At 40.3% G+C, this 19,487-nt stretch overlaps 1 protein-coding gene across 4 annotated transcripts in view; it reads right to left on the bottom strand.

The window, feature by feature from the left end:
* Positions 1-16,942, bottom strand: part of PPP1R21 (protein phosphatase 1 regulatory subunit 21) — a 29,786-nt gene extending 12,844 nt beyond the window's left edge. The window contains exons 1-14 of one of the 4 annotated variants that reach the window (XM_065058759.1): positions 16,771-16,883; positions 14,593-14,696; positions 13,868-13,936; positions 13,286-13,432; positions 12,037-12,138; positions 11,170-11,334; positions 11,012-11,070; positions 8,422-8,633; positions 6,083-6,135; positions 5,544-5,693; positions 2,401-2,502; positions 2,237-2,325; positions 1,272-1,408; positions 162-254 (exon numbers count right to left, since the gene is read on the bottom strand). In XM_065058759.1, the coding sequence (XP_064914831.1) occupies positions 162-254; positions 1,272-1,408; positions 2,237-2,325; positions 2,401-2,502; positions 5,544-5,693; positions 6,083-6,135; positions 8,422-8,633; positions 11,012-11,070; positions 11,170-11,334; positions 12,037-12,138; positions 13,286-13,420 (1,297 nt within the window). In that variant the 5' untranslated portion in view covers positions 13,421-13,432; positions 13,868-13,936; positions 14,593-14,696; positions 16,771-16,883. Of the gene's footprint in view, positions 1-161; positions 255-1,271; positions 1,409-2,236; positions 2,326-2,400; positions 2,503-5,543; positions 5,694-6,082; positions 6,136-8,421; positions 8,634-11,011; positions 11,071-11,169; positions 11,335-12,036; positions 12,139-13,285; positions 13,433-13,867; positions 13,937-14,592; positions 14,697-16,770 lie in introns of all 4 variants that reach the window. The other 3 variants (XM_065058758.1, XM_065058756.1, XM_065058757.1) reach the window with 3 other exon arrangements.
* Between the last annotated feature and the right edge of the window lie 2,545 nt (positions 16,943-19,487).

Here is a 19,487-nt window from a genome sequence, read left to right as displayed (position 1 = left end):
CAAGTAGAAGGATTAGTTTCTTATTATCTTAGTTTGTAAAGGCAAAACAAACCAGATTTATCACAATATTACACAATTAACATTGTTACCAAGAGTGTACTTGTGCTATGTTAAACAGAAAAAAGCAGAGCTTGAACATACCACTCCTCCTGTATTCTCACCTTTTAAAATGTCATGAAACCCATGAAGACTTGTAGCAATATTTGTAAACACCATGTTGTAGTTTGTCCTAAGAAGTCCTGTTGGTTTTGTACCTTAAAGTACCATACAGATGAAAAAAAGAAAAAAATAAGAGAAAAAACACTCAGCGTCAAATGAAAAGAAGTTAGCTTTGAAAAATCATCCAATTTCCACCTACTAGAATTAATTGCATGGAGTAGGATCTTTAGATCTAAAGAATCATAAAGGAAGGGGAAATTTAAGTAAACTAATCTGTTAATATTAGATATATATACTAAATTTTGCCAGAGCAGGCACGTAAGAGACTTCAAGTTCCCTACATTTCATTTGGATTTTACAAATAACCTTTCAGTCTCAAAAAGTAATTACACACACAAATATTTACATGCCCACTGTTGTTGGAAGGACCATCTGCGTCCTTCTAAAGGGTGAAGACTGAAATAACCTGTAGCTATACAATAACTATTTCCACATATTATTTATAGTAAGCATTTGGATATAGTTTTCCCACACACACACACAAAGATTTTACCTAATTTTATTTAGTCATTACCATGAAAGTTGTCATTTAATAGAACAAGAGGAGTTGGAAGCAGTAATTAGTAATAAAATATAGTTTATTAGCAATTTGATGATCAAGAGGTGACAAAAGACATACTGTCAATTTTACTATAAAAACCTACAGTAATTTCTTCTCTTCTACAGTTAACTATGACTATCTAAAATGTGGCACCCCATGACTGCTTGGTAATTTCCAGGTCTACCCCAAAAGAAGAGTGCAGAGCATTAAACAAACACTCCACAGCACACTCAAGTCTCCTAGCCTGGATCAAAGCATCCAATCTGTTGGAGCATAATGCAGAATTCACTTGCCCCACAGTTTAGACTGTGCCTAAAGAGGAGCATTAACCTTGTTTCCTGTTTTCCTCTATCATAGAAGCATGGAGGGGTTGTGCTTGTTTTTTTGGAGCGGTGGGGTGTTCTTTGGGATTTTTTTGTTTGTCTGGGTTTTTTTTTTTTTTTTTTTAAACTGATCTGAGAGGAAAACTATATCTTCCAGTCACAAAGTAACCAACAGAGCCAAAACTTACTTGGTAACGCAAGAAGACTAACATATGTATGTAGCTTCTCAAAGATTGCAGTCAGCCTTTTCATGTCTCTGTGTAGATCCATATTTCTAGCTCTCAAAGCAGCTGTGCAAAGAGAAGACTCACACTCTTCTTCCAAACTAGGAATATATGAATTATGTTTTTTAAAAGTGAGCATTTATTTTAAAAAACAAGATCATGAGTTTTGGAGTAGGTAACTAGTGTTCTCTACATGCCCAGTCCAAAGCAATAACAGACTAGGAATTTATTTTAGAAAGGTTAACATATCAGAGTAAGTTAGCAATATATGAAAATTGCTGTGTACATGTACTATCCCCACTCTTAGGAGCTTCAGTCACAAGCCAGGAACAGTTCACGCTCATGGCAAGGAATTGATTGCATTAGTTTAAAGACCTTTTCCTCTACTATGTATAATTTACCTTTTGCTTCCCAAAGAGCGGAGAACATGTACAAAAAAGGAATAAAATAAGCTTTTCCCTTCTTCCTTAATTCAAAGACTCTCTTTAAGCAAGCCTTTGCACTAATAATTCACAACCTTTCAACCCACTCAGGAACAAGGATTTTCCCTGCAGAAGGGATGTGCAACTGGGCAAGTTTTACTATAGTGTTATATTTACCATACAATAAATAATCTTCAGACAGACTCAAGAAATTAACAGTTTCAGTGTATTGTACCTGAATAGTACCAATGCTATACAATAACATGAGGAAACATTAAAAATCTGTGCAGCTATCCTTAAATTCTCATCTGTGAGAGGGGAAAAAAGGCTTTAAAATACCTATTTTTAACTCTAACACCCAGCTGAAAAAAAAAATTCATAACCTAAAAGCTCAAAAACCAGCAGGAAAAAAAAAAAGTTCTGCCTTTTAAACATATGTAGATGTTGACAATGCTGCACACCTGACACTTAGTGCCCCTTTAATTTGATCTATCAAATTAAAAGTACCTTTTTAACTGATAAGGAAGAATCTTTCTTAAAAAGCACAAGTAGGAAGCTAAGTGTTCTGAGAAGGCCTTCAATTTCACAGCTGTTTCCTAGAAGGAAAAACACCACATAAGCATTTTTGCTCTGTGAAAATATTTTTCAATACTAAAAATATAAAATCTTACCAGGACTGTCACAGTATCTTCTGTAATACTCTCAAACAAGTGAAGCATTCCTTCCTCCAGAGGGCGAACATATGAAGCATTTTCATGAAGATACTGTGAAAACTGAATACAGAGAGATTTTAAAATGGTGCTTGCTGAAGGCTCTTGCAAATTGTTTCAAGTTAACAATCGAATAGTCCACTTTAGCAAAGCACCTGTCATTTTAAATGATCCCCAGGACGTCACTAACAAGATACAACAGTTCAGTGATGTACAGCAGCCTCCTCTACAAGACCCACAAACACACCTTGAGGGAAAGTGAGAAACAGTGAAGACTACAATGGAAGTCCAGGCAAAACCCTATCTAGGGCTTTGCCACAGCACCCTCTCTCATTTTAACTGCCATGCACAGCACACCAAACCCCTGCTTTTTAAGTTTAAATATTGTTGCATTCCTTGCTCATCTCCATCAAATTAAGACTAGCTCCATGCACCATTAAGCCACCAGAATAAACTATCCTACCTTCCTCTCATGTATTGTTTGCCTCTCAGCCCTTTTCCTCTGCATCAGCACAAACATTCACACAGCTATGCTGTACAAAGCATTGAAGAACTAAACCCAGTTAAAACTGAGCGCAAGAGATACATTTTAATCTTCATCTGTGTCCAGTCCAGTTTTCAACACTGTCAAAGCATGCCTATGCCAATGCAAAGGATGGAGTGGTAACTAATCAAACTGAGAATTCTTCCGTTCAAGAACTATAACAGGTCTGGGCAATTATAAAACTTTGGCCTCATAGAACTGACTTGGCTAAAAACTGCTTAAGTAAATTCTGTGAGTGATTTTGCCCTCAAAGAAGTATGCCCAAGAACAAAGGTGTTTACTCTTACAATCAAAACGTAACAGTACTGTCAGCTCTCAATTTTGATACCACAGTATTACAAAAAGCTTTTTCCAGAGATTGACATAGGTAATCAAAAGTGATCTTGGCTTTTATTTTACCCCATGGAAAGATACCTTCACCTTTCATTATTTATACCACAATAGTAGCTAAAGGTCCCAGGCAAATAAGGTGTGAGAAATTTTAATAATTTATTGAATTACTACAGTGCAGTAACACAGTGTTAACAAGAGGAGAGATGCCAAGCTCTCATACATGCATGCACAAATCTGGATGGAATTAGGGAAAATTCCTATATCTAAGGAGGAAGAAGTAACACATGCAGAACACTCCCGATTTGTGTTGCAAGAGAGAGGACTGGAGTTATCTGGCATGATGCTGAAGACCCAGCAGAACCCAGCAATCCAATACTTAAAGAGAAAAGGAATACTTGAACCTGGAAGGGAATTGTCCACATCTAGTTTGAGGGTTTGGTGGGGAAAATAGCTCGAAAGCGCCAGACAAGACCTGGAGTTGGGGAAAAATAAATCAGTGCAAGAGTGCTAAGCCACTATGTGACACTCGTCTCATTTTCTCTACCACATTACGGGGAGGTTTTTGAACCACTCAGTGGAGGAGCTAAGACCACACTGAGAATGCTTGCCAAACAAATAGATAAATTAATCAAAAATACAGGAGCAACAGCAGCTTCAGTGAGTGATGAGATGCTTCACTGCTGGGAAGTCAAGGCAAAAGCCCCAAGACACAGCGTGCACTGTGGCAGTTAGGTCATGAGTACACAATGGGGTAGAGTACAAGACATAATTATGAAAACAAACAAAGCCTGAACTACTGAATCAGAGTCAAAAGGGGAATCAAACTACAGTTCTGATTAAGTTGCATGTTTCAGCTGTGTGGAAGCACTTCCCTGCTGAAAAGCAAAGAAGTGTTAACTAGGACATTAAGAAAAAAAAGTGTGTGACAAGTGACATCTAAGAAACCTAATTTTATCCCCTTCATATAAGCCGCAGTAGTGTCTGTAGAATCCAGTCACCACACTGGGCCACTTAAACAAGGAGACACAGTTCCTGTCCCAAAGAATTTGGAAGATGACAAAGCAGAACAATGTTCACAAGAAGGATATGCCATTTTGAGTACATTTGGTGGCAGGAGTGAGAAAATACTATTCTCAAACTAAGATCTGTGCTGAATGTCTTTAAAAGCGTATTCTTGATTGAAACAGTGGAAACAACTGAGAAGGTAAATAGAATGTGATTTTTCTAGTGGATAAACACCTTCACGAGCAAATTTGTTGCCTGCAAAGAGATTAAGGAAGGTCTTCCCAACAACAGGAAAGTTTTGTGATAGTTAATATTGCCACTACATGCATTGCAGCCATCTGATGAATGCAAATCATGTCCCTCTCAGTAGCTTAAGTCTCACCCTACAAACTAATGAATTGAAATTATAGTCTAAATCAGAAGATACTGTCATCCAGCAATTTAAATGCACATCAGTCCACTTACACTATGAAGTCAACAATTCTGATGTTAAAGCAATTTTATCGCAGAGCACACATATATGCAACCCCACAAAAATCTGTGTGTACAAAGTTCTTTTCCATGCTTCATGGCATAGGAAGTCAAAAGATGCAGCTTAACAGCAATGAATGATACTCTCAGAAAAGTCTTCCCATAGAGTTGCACAGAAAGAGACAGGTCAGGTTTCTCATAATAATTTCCACATGCTTTATAAACTTGAAGCTTCAGAAAACTTACAGGAAAGGTCTTCACACAAAAAGCCCAAAATCAGATTATAAAGTTGTTTTTTGACAAGGGAGCAGAGTCCAAGTTCTCTCCTTCATAAGCCTACTCTGCCTCCAGTTTATTTCAAATTACTATCAAACACTTTAAACACAAGATCTTCTGTGTCAACACCTCCCATGCCCCAGTGCATTAACTAAAACAAGCATCTATTTAGCAGTGCAATATTTGTGTATTTTAAAATAAGCCAGCTGAATTTTTGACAAATGTACTTTAATTTAGCACTTAAAAAGCAAAGTCTTGAGGCACAGGGGAAAAGGATTCTCTGCAGCAACGTACCTTCACCCACATTCAGAGAATTCACCCAACAGAAAAGACTTCTCATGCAGGAGAGGCTGCCTCTCAGGAACACACTCATAGCATCCCAGTAAAAGCTGCAGAAGTCTGCATGACTAAGATTATTCACTCACAAAAGTCTAGATAACTAAATATACTTGTAGCTGAAATCTGTAAGCTTTACCTTTTGATTTAATGGCGATATGGTGTCTGTTGCAGAATCAATGGGAAAGATCTGTACCCTCTGCTCAGTGTACGTATGGAAGTTCAAAAGAGCTGTTACAAGTTCTTGAACAAAAGCCAGCGCCTGGCCAGCGAGATCTCGTAACTTCAGCTGTAAAGACAGTTATAAAATCATTATATTGGACATGCACCTATTTAAATTTGAAAAAATTCTATGGTTGGATACAAAAAATTGCTAACAATGATTTCTTTTTACTAGCTCAGCCTGAAATACATAGCAGTAATTATCTTTAACTTAATTTTTAAAGTTTATGAATAAGCGACAATGCCACACAGAAGGGCATGTTTTCCTATGACGAACAAAGTATGTTTGTATTTCATACAACCAGTGAGGCTTTGGGAACAGAATTTCCTTGGAATATTATGATAGGTGTGAGATAGCCTATCTTCTGCCATTTCAGGCCACTAAAATTATTGGTTTTATTGAATACCTGTGCAGAAAGTTGCATCTTTGCATACATAGCCATAAAAAGTGCTTACCTGATATCTTCTGTTGTGCAATGGTACATTCAGAGCATTGTATTGATTAGATCCTACAGGACAAAAACTGAGTTAAATGCACTTACTAAATTTTGCTTTTAAAACACAGTTATTGTTAAATCATGACTTTCTTAAACACAAAATTTCATTGCAGTAATATTACAGTTAAAATAATATTAACTAAAAAGATACAAACAACTGGCTTCAGTAAAGTACACCTGAACATCCTTACATCCTTGCTTAAGAATCGTTACTGTGACCAGGTGAAGAGAAAGCACTTCCATACTTGCCTCAGATCCTAAGTCAAATTTAACCATCTGAACACCCTGAATTTGATAGCTAATAGCAGAATCCTCTTGCGTAAAAGAACAGTATTCATCTTTTAAAAAAAAAAAACCCTTAAAAAAAAAAAAAACAACCTTAAAGCATTCAAGATGATCTTCAAATTTCAGTTACATTCCAGGGACTGCCAAATAAGATTAATATATTTTTTAATGGTTTGCCTTTTTTCTTTTTTTTTCTTTTAAATAAAGCTCCTGTGTGTACTTGGTTTATTGATCATTTAGACGAGGATGTACTCTCCACACATTTCAGCATTCTATTCTGGTTACAGAGCAACCAGAATGATTATTCAACTACAAACAGGCACAAGTTTTAAAGAGGTAGAGGGATATTTGCACCTAGAGAACAGGTTACAAAGTCTTATAGGTTTAAAAGTAATCACATCCATTCTCAATTAAATGGAATAATTACCACTTCAGTTTAAAATTTGAACACAAAAGAAATTAACAGTTTCTAATTCCTTTTATATCATTCACATTCAGCAATTAACACATGGGAAGATGTAGTTGCATTCAGAACAAAAAACTCTGTCCAAAATTACTGATTCTTACTTGTGGTAAGTGCTTCAGAAAGCTTTTATCTTTCTATTCTCAAAATCATGCTTAGCAGACAACAAGTCATTTGACTGTTACTGGAACTGAAGCCAGCTGCTAGTTAACACTTAAAATCAATTACAGAGCCTACAGCAAGACAGTTGCAATCCACAACAGACACTTCCTGACTTTCATTCTTCTACCACTAAGGAGCCATCCAACATTTGTAGTGTTTTCTACACAAGTGAAAACATAATGCTATGGCAGCTGAGTGAGCAGATAATTTATCTGTGAAGTTCTCACTACAATGATAACTACCTGTAAAAAAAAAAAAAAGAAGAAGAGCTGAAGAAGCCAGAGAAGCAGAAATAGGCAAAGAGATGCCAGGCAAAATGATCTTTGTGAGAGGAAGGAAGTTAAAAGGATATCAACTCCAGGCACCAACACCTATGCATAACATGCTGTATGAGAGTCAACATATCCTAAAGAAAAAATGATCTGGTGTTTCTAAGCTGAGACTCACTGCATTGCCAACCCAGTGGAGAACTCAGAAGGCTTATTCCTGCAGTACACAACAGATCAGCTTTCAGAGAACCTAAGGCTATTCGAAACACTGCCACCAAGTTTTAAACAGAAGGAAAAATGCAAAAGCTGCGAATAAAACCCACTGGAAATTCAACAGCCCGTTTTCACTCCTCTGCTCCTTCTTCACTACTTTCAGTCTTTTTTCACTATTCCAGGTCCTCCCAGTCTCACTGCAGGAGAGTACAGACTGCTGCCTGGCCCAGTACAGCCTTGTGTTCAAGCTGTTTACAAAAACAGACAGCATGCAGCACTGATCTGGCACAAACTAACCAACTCTTGCACCAAAGCAACGCACAGGCTGAGCACTCCGAACTTCTAGTGTCTGCTGCGCTTCGGTTTATCTAGTAACTGTTGGAAAGGAAGCAGAGGGAAAAAAAAAAAGGCAAGGAAAAAAGGTTGCTTCAGGCAAAGGTCCCCAAAATTCAAAGGTTTCCCCTCCCCCCTGCGAAAAGACGAAAAAGTTTGAGACAAACCACAGGTAAGAACTAGGCTGAGTGTCCTCTGACCAGACATGAGCCACGCTGGCAGACTTCCCACTAATAATAAGTGCAGACCATTACTGATGCAATGCCTCAAAGTCAACACCTCTGCAGCCACTAGTTTATCCCCATCTTACTGTAATTCTTTAATACATCCTGTCAAAAAATAATAGTCTGAGATGAGTAACTAAGGAAATCTTCATGAAGAAAACAGTAAATTGACAGCGTTCCTTCATCCTTTACAATATTCTATCAACACTAAGCAAGACAAGTGGCAAATTACTCAAAAGCTTTTAAAAGTTTTAATTTTCATTAGAGAGAACTATTTATCTAAAAACTTGAAATTTTAAGATCGCTAGATGAGATTATGATGAGTCTTATGAATATTTATTACAATTACCTCCAGGAGTCTGTTCAGATGTCCAATATTTCTTACAGCTAATACATTTTAATTCATAACGAGTACTTCCTCCAGATGGGTACCCAAAATTAAACAAGAAACCAAGGCAATACATACTTGTGTCATTAGAAGGTACTTTTTCATTGATTATGCATAGAGATTCTTCCAGTCTACTGCCCAAAGCTGCTTGAAGATTCTTTAACTGTTGCTGGCTAAATAACAAAAAGACAAAACAAAAAACCACACACACACACATATATTGTAAACCTTTAAAATTTCACCTGTATCACCAATATCCCAGCTCACCATAGGCATCCATTGAGTATACAGGTATCTATCTCCTAGAAGTTAGATCAAATTAGGACAACAGGAATAACTTTTCCTCCTTTATTTAATACATGGCACAGTATTTTAATCCCTAGGAAATGCAGTGAAAGATGCCATAAACTGTTGTATTTGCTAAATTCCATTGAGAAGCTAAACTGACTTCAGAGTTAATCTTTACATTATTTTCCAGTTCTGCAATTACTGTAAAAGCTACATGAAAGTAATATTTTCTACTGGAATTTGAATGGGAACGCAAAAGGGCCTTTAAAATAGTTACAAGATATCCAATGCAGTATTCCAATATGCAAGCAGTAAGTTGTTGATAACTCAGTTAACTATGTCACATCACTATTAGAAATACCTCACAAGCCTTTGAAACCCCCATATCTGAACCCTGGTATGACACGGCTCATTCCAACAAGACTTGGCGATTACGTTTCTGACGCATTCAAAATAGATTTTTCTCTAGATCTGCTTCACTTGCATTTGATTGTGTACATAGATGTGAGCCTTAGTTATTAAGATTACCAATATCATTAGTATAGATTATTAAGATTAATAGTAACATACTCCAGCATTATACATGTATATACGTCAAAGATTCCTGCATATTGATTCAGACCAAATTCCACACCTTACCCAACTTAGGCCCCCAAATTCTTCACTGTTTTGCTTCCTGTTTGACATCTAGAACTCCTGCTCATATAGCAGAGGGTGGGGGAAGGTGTCAAAGTGACAGTTTTTTCCCTTTTTATAAAAACACTGATAAATGGAAATTCATCAGGACTAACAAGGAAAAGTAATCAAAAATAGACAAGTAGGATATGAAGAAACTGGCCAATAAGTAGCTCACACACATTAACAAAGATTTATCTTGTACAGCAGCTCCAAAATTGCATAGAAACCGTACAGCATGAACCACAGTAGCATTTGGCATGATAGAAAATAAACTCACAGACAAACTGCAAAAGTATGGATTATGTTTTCTTTCTGTACTATAAAGGAATGGCAAACAAGCAGCGTGATATGTTTTGTTTTACATTCTGTCCTTTAATTTTCAAGGCATGCAGACTGTCAAGTCTCATATCCCCTGGCTTTCCCAAATAAAGTATGGGTGTTGGAGACAAATGGATCCCTTCCCTTGAAAGAGTAGGGAAAACAGAAGAGCAGTGCTCTCAAAGACACCTTCTGTCACGTGTGCATTAGATACCGATTTCAGTATTTAAAATAGTGTCAGGCTTTAGTATTTTTTAGAAGCCTCCCTTCTTAAGACAGTAGGGACAATTTCTTACAGTAACTACTCAGTCGTCATAGAACATGATGGACAAGCTCTGAACACCAGCAGATCAAGACTATACTGTTTTTCAAACCCCACAAAAAAAGCAAAACAGCAGCAAACCACAGCTTTCATCCTCTTTTGCAAGTCATTCTTAGTGAAACCCTGACCTGTATTAGAAGAGAGTAATTGGAATTCAAGTATCTTCACATCTACCAAAATAGCTAAAATATATGCTCCAAGGTTACCATTTGAAAGAAGGAACTCATCTGATCATTCACTATGCATTTTATCCATTAAATATCTATACTGCACATATATCTTTAAAAAAATGCACCTTAATAATGAACTTCAGGGAAGTGCACCATAATTTGGTTTGGCCCACAGTCCTCAATTTCTTCCTATTTTCTACAATGTGTCTTCAAGATAATGAAGCTATTCCAAAACTAACAATACAATCCCTCAGTACAAACTTTCAAATATTCTAGCTGAGCTTGTTATACCTGAGGCAAAAGCGATTGCTCAAGAAGCCTTTGGAGTGGAGGGGGATTTTTTGAAATTCTTTCCAGCCAGTTGTCTCAGTATATCTTACTGAAGCTTCATTTTTAAAAGCAGTTCATAAAAATCTCACAAATCTTTGCTTCATACAAGTTCAGTAGTTTCTTTACTTTTTCTAGAAATCCATTACAAATAAATTCTTCAAGCTTTCATCACCTTCACAGCTATTCAAAAGAGTTTGAGATAACTGCTCTTACTGAAAGTTGAATCTGTGGAATTGATTGTCTAGTTACACACTCAGCAGAAGGAAAAGAAGTCTAACCTGCAGTCTTGATGTTTATGTGCTGTTGTCCAGAATTTTGAGTTTCAAGGTGTTGTGGTTTTGTTTTGTGTTTTTAAGGTATTATTCTCTAAAAATAAACCAGTTAATCTTTTACAGCATTTATTTCTTTAAATGAATTTGTCATTATATTAAATAAAAACACTTACCATTCTTCAGTTCGAAGCCTACAGTCCTTAGCTTCTCTTTCTAGTGTCTGAGACTTGATCTTTATGCAAGAAGATAATCTCACAATGTAAGTACTGACATAGCAAGATATTTCATTTCAGAACTTTTCAAACTTGCAAGTAAGAGGAAAATTCCTTACTTCTAATTTGGCTTTATCATTCTGCAGCTTTTCTATGGTATCCGTGTATTTCCTTGTTAAACTGTCTACCACAGCTTGATGCTGGGCAGCATCAGTTTCCAAAACCTCAAGTCTAGTTCTCAGCTCCGCTTCTAAACGTTTGTGTTGCTCATCTGCTTCAAAGAACTAAAAGAAGAGAAGCAGAGTTCATATGAAAGCTTCATTTTACTACACAATCTAGTCGTATGAGTTATACCAATTAGCTAGTCCAGATAAATAATAAGTACTATTTCTCATATAAATACACATTTTATGATGGTATTTACATAGAAAAGATTCAAGGGAAAAAGCACACTGTATTTATTAAAGTTTTGTAGTACCAAGCATTCCTTAAATATATTGCTCATTAATAGTATACACCTAAAAAATTAAACTTGAGCCATAGATTTTTCTCAGGTTTTCTAAACTGAAGTAAAATGCATTCCATTTCAGTAAAGTAACTCCAGACTTAATTATCACAACTTGCAGGAAATATTTCAAGCTTTAAGGCAATTTTGAAACAGTGAACTAAAAAATTTCAACCCAGTACCAACTATATGGCTATTTTCAGTAAGGTGGCTAAGCATCACCAGAAGTTAAAAACCTAAATGAGAAAACACATATTATGCAAGTTATTCCACATGCTGTCTTAAGAACCTAAAGTCAAAATACTTTCTCATTTGTCCAGTGAACATCTTTATAAACAAGTTACCTGATCTAATCTACCATTTTGCATACAACTAAGCTTCAAAACTCACTAGTTTTCAGATGGCATTTTCTTTTCTCTATCTTTCTTAATGTGACCAGTTTTCTCAACTAAAAAGAAAGGCTAAGAAAAGTTTCACTCACAAGTATATGTAGTCGTTCATTCTCTTCTATCTTCTTCTGAAGATCTTCATTGAAGACACTTTTCTGCTCTTGACTCAACTGAGATGAGGATTCTGCACTTTTCTAAAAGAAAATAAAATGCATTCATTATCTCCAAATCTTTGCAGGTATCCCAAAGCCCATGTCCAAGCATATGAAAGCACTTACCATTGCAAACTCTCAATAGAGATGAGTATATCTCTTTCTTACATTGATTAATATATCCAAAGCTACACATATTCCAATCCTTAACATTCCGTGATTCTGTGATATTGCACACAGCATGAGCCTAAAAGCAGCACATTTTCCTTCACACTGTTGTTACAGTGGAGTGGTAGAACACTAACTCAATAAGGACTCAGGAAAGCCTCTGCTCAGGCATCACACCCACACACACAGGAAATTGCTTGTAGGGGCAGGTGCCCATTTGACATCATTTGAATCTTGCATGATTCCATGCAGCCCGTAATATGAAGCCCTACACACACACAGGCTTATTTGTTTTGGCAGCTGTGCTTAAGGCACATCTGCTCCCACCAAGTGTTCAGGTGTAAACTGGTCTGGTCTCAGCAGGGACCAGGAATAACCACTATCCCACAGTGGGCTGCGGCATGAGGTGGCACTGGAAAACACACGGTCTTCACTGTCCACCAACTACCCTGAGAATGCAGATATCTCTCTGCCAACTGTTTCCTCATTTGCCAGCCATTTCATCCAAAAGACCCAAGAGACCACCAGCAAATCCCACACTGCTGAACAAAGGTAGCACCATCATCAATCAAAATGAAGACTGTTTACATTTAAACTTAACAGTGAACGTCAAGTGTTTGGGACAGCTAAGCTATCTCCGCATTTGATGTCAGCCTATGAACACCTGAGATACAGGCATATCTTCTCCTCCTTCTAGAAGGATTGCAGTGTAACACAGGTAATCTATCCCAATCTTAATCTAAACAGTTTTCTGAACTTTAGTCTATATAGTTTTAGACGTGATTTACATGGTCTCTCAATGGCAAGTCTCTGAAGTAAGGGTGACATGAAATTTAGTGGGGGTGTGTTCAATACAATTTACATACAGTTAAGGCCCTACAGCAGGAGAGTCAAACTCATTTTCACCAAGGGCCACATAAACCTCACAGTTGCCTTCAAAGAGCTGAATGTAATTTTAGGACTGTATAAGTGTAACTACAGACATCTGCTAAGCAAGATTTTTTTTGCCTTTAGCACATACTTTGTTCTTCTTGCCCCTTGTTTCACTTAATGCAAGTTCATCCTGAAGTAACTCCACTCGCTTGGCAAGCTGCTGATTTCGAAAGGTCAAGCTGTCCATTTCTTGTTGCAGTTTCCTCAGTGATTGATCCTTCATCTTCAGTTGCTCCTGAATGACCAAAAAGTTTAATTTTAAAATTTCACGCTTACTTTCAACGCATGCTTTTAATAAGAAGTATTACATTTTAAAAAAAACACATTAAAAATTGCTTTCTTCACTATTTGAACACTGAAGAAGTAAAAAGTATTGCTTTTTAACTAAAACACAGATTTCACTTCCTTGAGCTGCCCACAGATCACACTCAAGCAGGTGCTTCATTCTATAAGTTATTAACGAAGAAGCAACCTTCCACTTTTAAAAAGTAAAAACCTGCAGAGAACAATGAAAACTAGTTGCAGAACAGACATTCTTTTACTAAATCAGGCTCCTTCCTCATTGTTTTAATTGCAATACTTTGATTTAAAAGTATTCCCATTTACCCCTCACATTTACCTGTTTTGTGACAGCTTAATACATCTGACATGAGCAGGTTTTAGAGATTACCTTCAGAGAAGCAGAGTTCGCTTGTTCATCCACAACCCCTTTTTTCAGTACTTGGTTCTGAGCTCGAAGCTGAAAAATAGAAAATGCAAATAACAATGCAAGACAAAGAAATATGTGCATCATATTCTCTCATGAGAGCATCAGTTGCGTATGCTTTGCAAAGTATTCTGCTGAGGTAGACAGTAGTGGTACCAGGTTGAAAAAATTATCCAATTCATATCCTAAACTGCCAAGAAACAAGAAGGTGCTTTACTATCTGAATATTTTGGTAAAATAGAAGATAATTCTTTCTCAATAAAATCTTGGAATATCAGTTACTCAAATATAGTTAAGGTTTGAAGAACATTGAACTAATATGGAAAAGTTGCAATTTCTTCCTTGACTGATCAAGTTCTTGCCCATATTCAGTACTATTTCTGTTTCTCCTCTCTTCTCCCCAAAACTGTTCATGACAGGTCCTGGAACATAAGCACGGCTCACAACAAAGTCAAAATCTGTGTCAATTCCAGAAGAGCTTAATTATATTCCAATTCAAAAATACTCATTACCAGTAGCAACAGATAATCTAGAGAGAACAGCTTGACAAACACTTCAGGAAAAAACACAGCACAGAAGAAAAAGCCCTCTAGGACTTACTTATCTTACTTATCACAAATCTGAGCTAAAATCCCTGTGGTGGAAAGTGATACTCAAGAAATCTATTTCCCAGTCACTTCACAGAGTACCTATACCCTGCAGCAATGAGGATACCAACAGTTCCATCTTCTCATTCCTTCAATCCTGGTTTCTTCAAGGGCAGTCTGTATTCATTTGACATGCTTGAGTCCAGCTGTTGCAGATATAAATTAAAAGGGTTTGTATAGTGTTTGGGAATACCTCTGGCAGGCGCATAAAAGGCGAGATTCATTGTAAAACAGCAACGGCTAATCTTTTCAGTCTGATGACTGAATATATTTGAAAGGTCAAAAGTCAGTTGACATTACTAAGCACAGGCTTCGCTCTGCAGTATTCCCACTGTGCTGCTCAGGCATCACAAAGGCAAGAGAAGAAACTTGCAAGAGCACCACAGAAAGACTTCAAAGCAAGAAAAAGCAGTGGTCTTCTATGCCTTTTTTTCCTCCACAGCTACTAACGCAGGAACGTGTCAAATGCAGTGAATAATCTAGCTCAGTCGTGTTGCACTGAGATAGCCAAGCTGAAGGGTGACCCATCAAAGGCTGTCACAAGTTGAAAGAGCCTTTTGACCATTACTTCCTTCAGGGTTGTGCAAGAGAGACAGAAGCTGAAACCTGAGGCAAAGAAGACTCTGAAAATACACATCCATCTTCTGGACTGTGCCATAAACTAAGGGAGAACACAATCCTTTCGCAGGTACGTCCCTTGGCACTCCTTGAGTGTCTACCTCTGCCTTTGGCTTCCACAACATGATTAAGTGAACAGGCAAATAGTTTCCCAGTGCTAGTCTCCATTTCTACCTGCACACAAACAGCCAATTGAACAACTGATCATTTACAGAAATAGGAAATTTATCCACAAATCGACAATGCCCTGAAGTTGTTGCACAAGGAGCGGGATGAAGCCCAGAAATAGTTCCCATGAAGAATCCAAGAAACACCACCAGCTTCAAGTTGCAAGGCGGAAGTTCAAAGAAAGGCTTTAGACACCATGATACTAAAAGAAAGAGGATCCAGCAGCTAGAACTTTCACAAGCTATAATCAAAAGCCCACATCTCAAAATTTCATTCAGGAATCAAATAAAGTCCCTCAATTACCTTATCCTGAGCCAAGGTACAGCAGAGCCACTGTAGAAAGCAACATGAAATATGAACTCTGTGACCTACAAAGCCTCAAAGTGAATTCTGCTTTCTTAAAATGATTTTGTGCAAGCATTAAAAAAAAATATATCTGTGAACAATTTAGATTCTGCACAGTTTTTTTTTATAGCAGTTCCAAGGACAACAGTATTTAAAAATACATCAGTCTGTAATTTAGAGAAAGGTGTCAAATACAGTCAAGTGCCTTTTGCCAAACACTTTGATGCTGGGCTACACAAAACCAAAGTGCTGGCTTTCTTTACCAAGGTCGTTGAAGAATTATGCCATTCAAGACCATCAGTTTCCTCTTCCTTTTAGTGAAGAAACAAGAATGAACAGTTCTGTGTTAATCAGGTCTCCACCATTTAAAAAGTCACCTCAAGCACCTTAGAAAGACATTCTCTGCTATGGGCCAGAAGTGTTCACAAATACTCTGTTAAGCAGCACCAGAAACGGGAAGCAAAGTCACCCAGGGCAGCTGCAGAAGACTGGGAACAGACATGAGGCAAGTATGAAATCGAGTGTCCTCGCTCCCAGGACACTGCAACACCACTGCAAGTACCGCTCGACTCCTACACCCACCAGACAAAGCAAACTCAGAGTCCATGAGTGGGATACCAGAACAAGAGCCCCACGCCTGGCTGGGAAGTGGAGCAGGAAGGGCAAGCACTGATAGCTTGGCTTCCCTGCCATAGCTGAGCCCGCCGTCCTACTCGGTGCTTTGCAGACGAGGCCGCTTTGCTGCTCAGCCGGCACTGGGCAGCGCTGTGCTCCCCCGGCACCGGCGAGCCCGCAGCTCCTCTGCTGGCCAAATCCGCCCCCACCTCGCCCCAGAGCAGGCAGCCTCGGGCCCCCGCACTTAGCGCTACCACACAGAGCTGCGTTCCAGCCCTGAGCAGCCCCGCTCCGGCTGGAGGGCTCCGGCCCCGCCAACCCGCACCCGGGCGGGAAGGTCCCTCCCCTCAGAGCGGCTGTTGGGCGCGTAACGGCCCGAGCCCGCGCGCAGGGAGCGGCTGGAGGGGGCGGCACCGGCTGGGGGCGGAGGCCGCCGCTCGCGGAGCATCGGGGACGGGCTCTGGCGCCTGGTACCTTGGAGTACTCCTGAGCCAGCTTCTGGTACTTCCCCTGCAGCTCCGCGGCGGCCGCCATGGCCCCGCCAGCTCGGGGCGGACGCGGGCCCGGGCCCCGGCCCCGCACGCCCGCCAAGGGACGACGCACTTCCGGGTTCAGGCGGCGGGAGCGTGATGACGCTACGAGACCACCCACATGGTCGGGGGGGCGGAGCTTAAGTCGCCGGCGCCACCATCTTGACGCAACTTCCAAGATGGCGGCACGGGGGTGAGCGGGGCCGCGAGAGGGGGCGGGCCGTACCACGTGACGGGGAGCGCAGCCGCCTCCGTTGCCATAGTAACAGCCGCCGGGCCCCGCGCGGCCTGGAGCCTACGGGGCCCCGCGCCGCTCAAAAAGCATCGGCCGCGCTCGGAGCAGCGTCCGGCCGAGCGGGGGCGGCCGGGGAGCCCGGGGGCGGCGGCCGGGGTGCTCACGTCGCGGATCGCGACGCGGACAGCGGCGGGTGCTGCGCCGGAGCCGTCCCTGCCCGGGCAGAGCGCCGGGGCCGCGGCCCCCGGCCTAGTCAGGGCTGTCGCTAGGGGGCGCCCCGCGCTCGGGCCTGCGGCTCCGGGCGTGCGGAGGCGGCGCCGGGGGGGGTCAGCAGGGGCCCGGCCGGTCCCGCGGCCCGTGTGTGGGGGCGGATCCACCGGTGAATAAGTGAAACAAAAGGCGGCGAGGTGGTTCCTCATGGTTTGCAGCGAGTGGCAGGGATGGGATTAGTCGGTGGCAGCGTCTGTCGCTTCCTGCTGCGTTCGGCCTTCCCCGCCGTTATCCTGGCGGAGGGGACGCGGGTGAGCCGTGTGTTCCCGCCGGGCCCGCGGTGCAAACTCGAGCTCCACAGGCTTGGGGGTCATTCTGAGTATCTGCACCCGGTGGTTCCGGGGGGCTGCTGTGCTGCCTCCAGCCTGCAGGCTCCTTTGTTTCAGAACCTGCTTTCAGCCTCACCACTCAGGCATCGTCCTTCAGAGATTGCTCGGACCGTGCTCTTGATTGTCCTGTTCTTCTCTATCCTCGGATTTGCCAAACATTTAAATGCGTATATACCAGCAGCGCTCTTTAAGCAGAACATGAAGACATCATAGTAGGTGTGTTTGGTCCTGCCAGACATCCAGCAAATGCAGGATTTTGTGTCTGAAAATGACTGGAAACATGAGGAAAGAAAAAAATAATAAAGCAAAAATGTGATGATACTTCAGCAGTATATGCTGAGCATCCGGTGATTTGCAGGTTAAGGGCTTCCTGGTCTAGGATAGACATGCAACAGCACATTATTATTTTTGTTCGGTTTTCATGGTATCATTTTTTCCACTTGATTTAAGCATGGTGTCTCCATAGCCTTTCCTCAGGAGTGGGTACTGCTAGAGATGCTAAATCATCATTTCCTTACCTTCTTTTCTCTTTGTTTCCCTTTAGGAGGAGATAGTAGGTGACTGTAACAGGAACTAATCCTATTCCTTAGTCTTGAGGCTTCGATGGTGCGCGCTATTATTTTGCTTGTCACAGTAATGGAGTTGGCAAGCACTAAATATGATATGGTGGCCAGATAATTAAATATGTTTCTGTCTCCACAGGAAGTCTTAATGTTGGAGGAGATGTCACTGATCCATTTTGCCAAGAACAGAGACTGCACATTTTTAGGAAATTTAAAAAGGGAAAAAAGCAAAACACATCTTGTCACTGTTCATCTAAATGGTCTTGCTGCTGTTCTGCATGACCAAAAGAGCTTAAGTAGCAATACTGGAATAAGAAATAAGGCAGCTCTAGATTTTAATATTAGAGCCATGATGGGCTACCTCTTCTACTCCGTTTTTTGTTCCCTGCAGAAGCCCTTAGCAAAGTAAATGGAGTTTGCAGTTGGTGTTCAGCACATCAGGGTTAACAGGCAACATACCTTGCATGGTATGTCCTCACATGACAGTGCAGTAAAATTTCTACTGAAAAATTATTAAAAACCTTTACAGTTATTCTAAGCCTGTATTTTTAGGTTTGCATTTTCCAGGATATGACTTTCATGAAATATTAGCTTGAAATGCTTTGAACATACTTTGCAAAATACAGTACTCCCAGTTTGTGCTGCGTTCAAAGATGCTTTTGTGATAAAATTTTCTCCTTGTATCTGGCGCAGTAAATGCTGCAGAGAGGTCTCACAGCTGAAAGCTGGGAAAGGGAGCTGAGGGAATTACAGCGCCTAGCTGGAGCAGGATGAATTGCTCTCCCACGGACCACAGCGGTGTTTCTGACTGGACAGCCAGCATTCAGGATGGGGGAACGGAGAATTTATTTGCCTGCATCCATCCAGAATGGCAAGATCTACATATACATTGTACAGGGCATTTATCATAGGAGGTAATGCCAGTTTCTTAAAACACAAGTGGACGGAGGGAATAAAAAATGGGTGCTTTTCCCACTTAAGGACTGTAAGGCCGAGAGCTGCCTGCAGGATTTTTAGGCTCATCAGAACAGCCCTGTTTCAATGTATTTAAAGCATCAGGCCAGCTTCTCGTATTTTAAAGTTGTCCTGCCTCTTAGTTTCATGGATCCTGGAGTCCCTATAATGTTAGGAGCATATAATATGATTTATCACCATTCCATGATGGTACTTGGTGAACAGCTTGAGTCAAAGTTCCCCAGACATACAGGTAATAAAGTTATGTGGCTTATGTTTGGTTTTGTTGTTGGTTTGGTTGTTTGTTTTT

This window comes from Columba livia, chromosome 3, assembly GCF_036013475.1.
Source record: "Columba livia isolate bColLiv1 breed racing homer chromosome 3, bColLiv1.pat.W.v2, whole genome shotgun sequence".
Classification (NCBI taxonomy): domain Eukaryota; kingdom Metazoa; phylum Chordata; class Aves; order Columbiformes; family Columbidae; genus Columba; species Columba livia.
The sequence above is the reverse complement of the archived record's forward strand: the minus strand, read 5'-3'. Positions and strand labels throughout refer to the sequence as shown.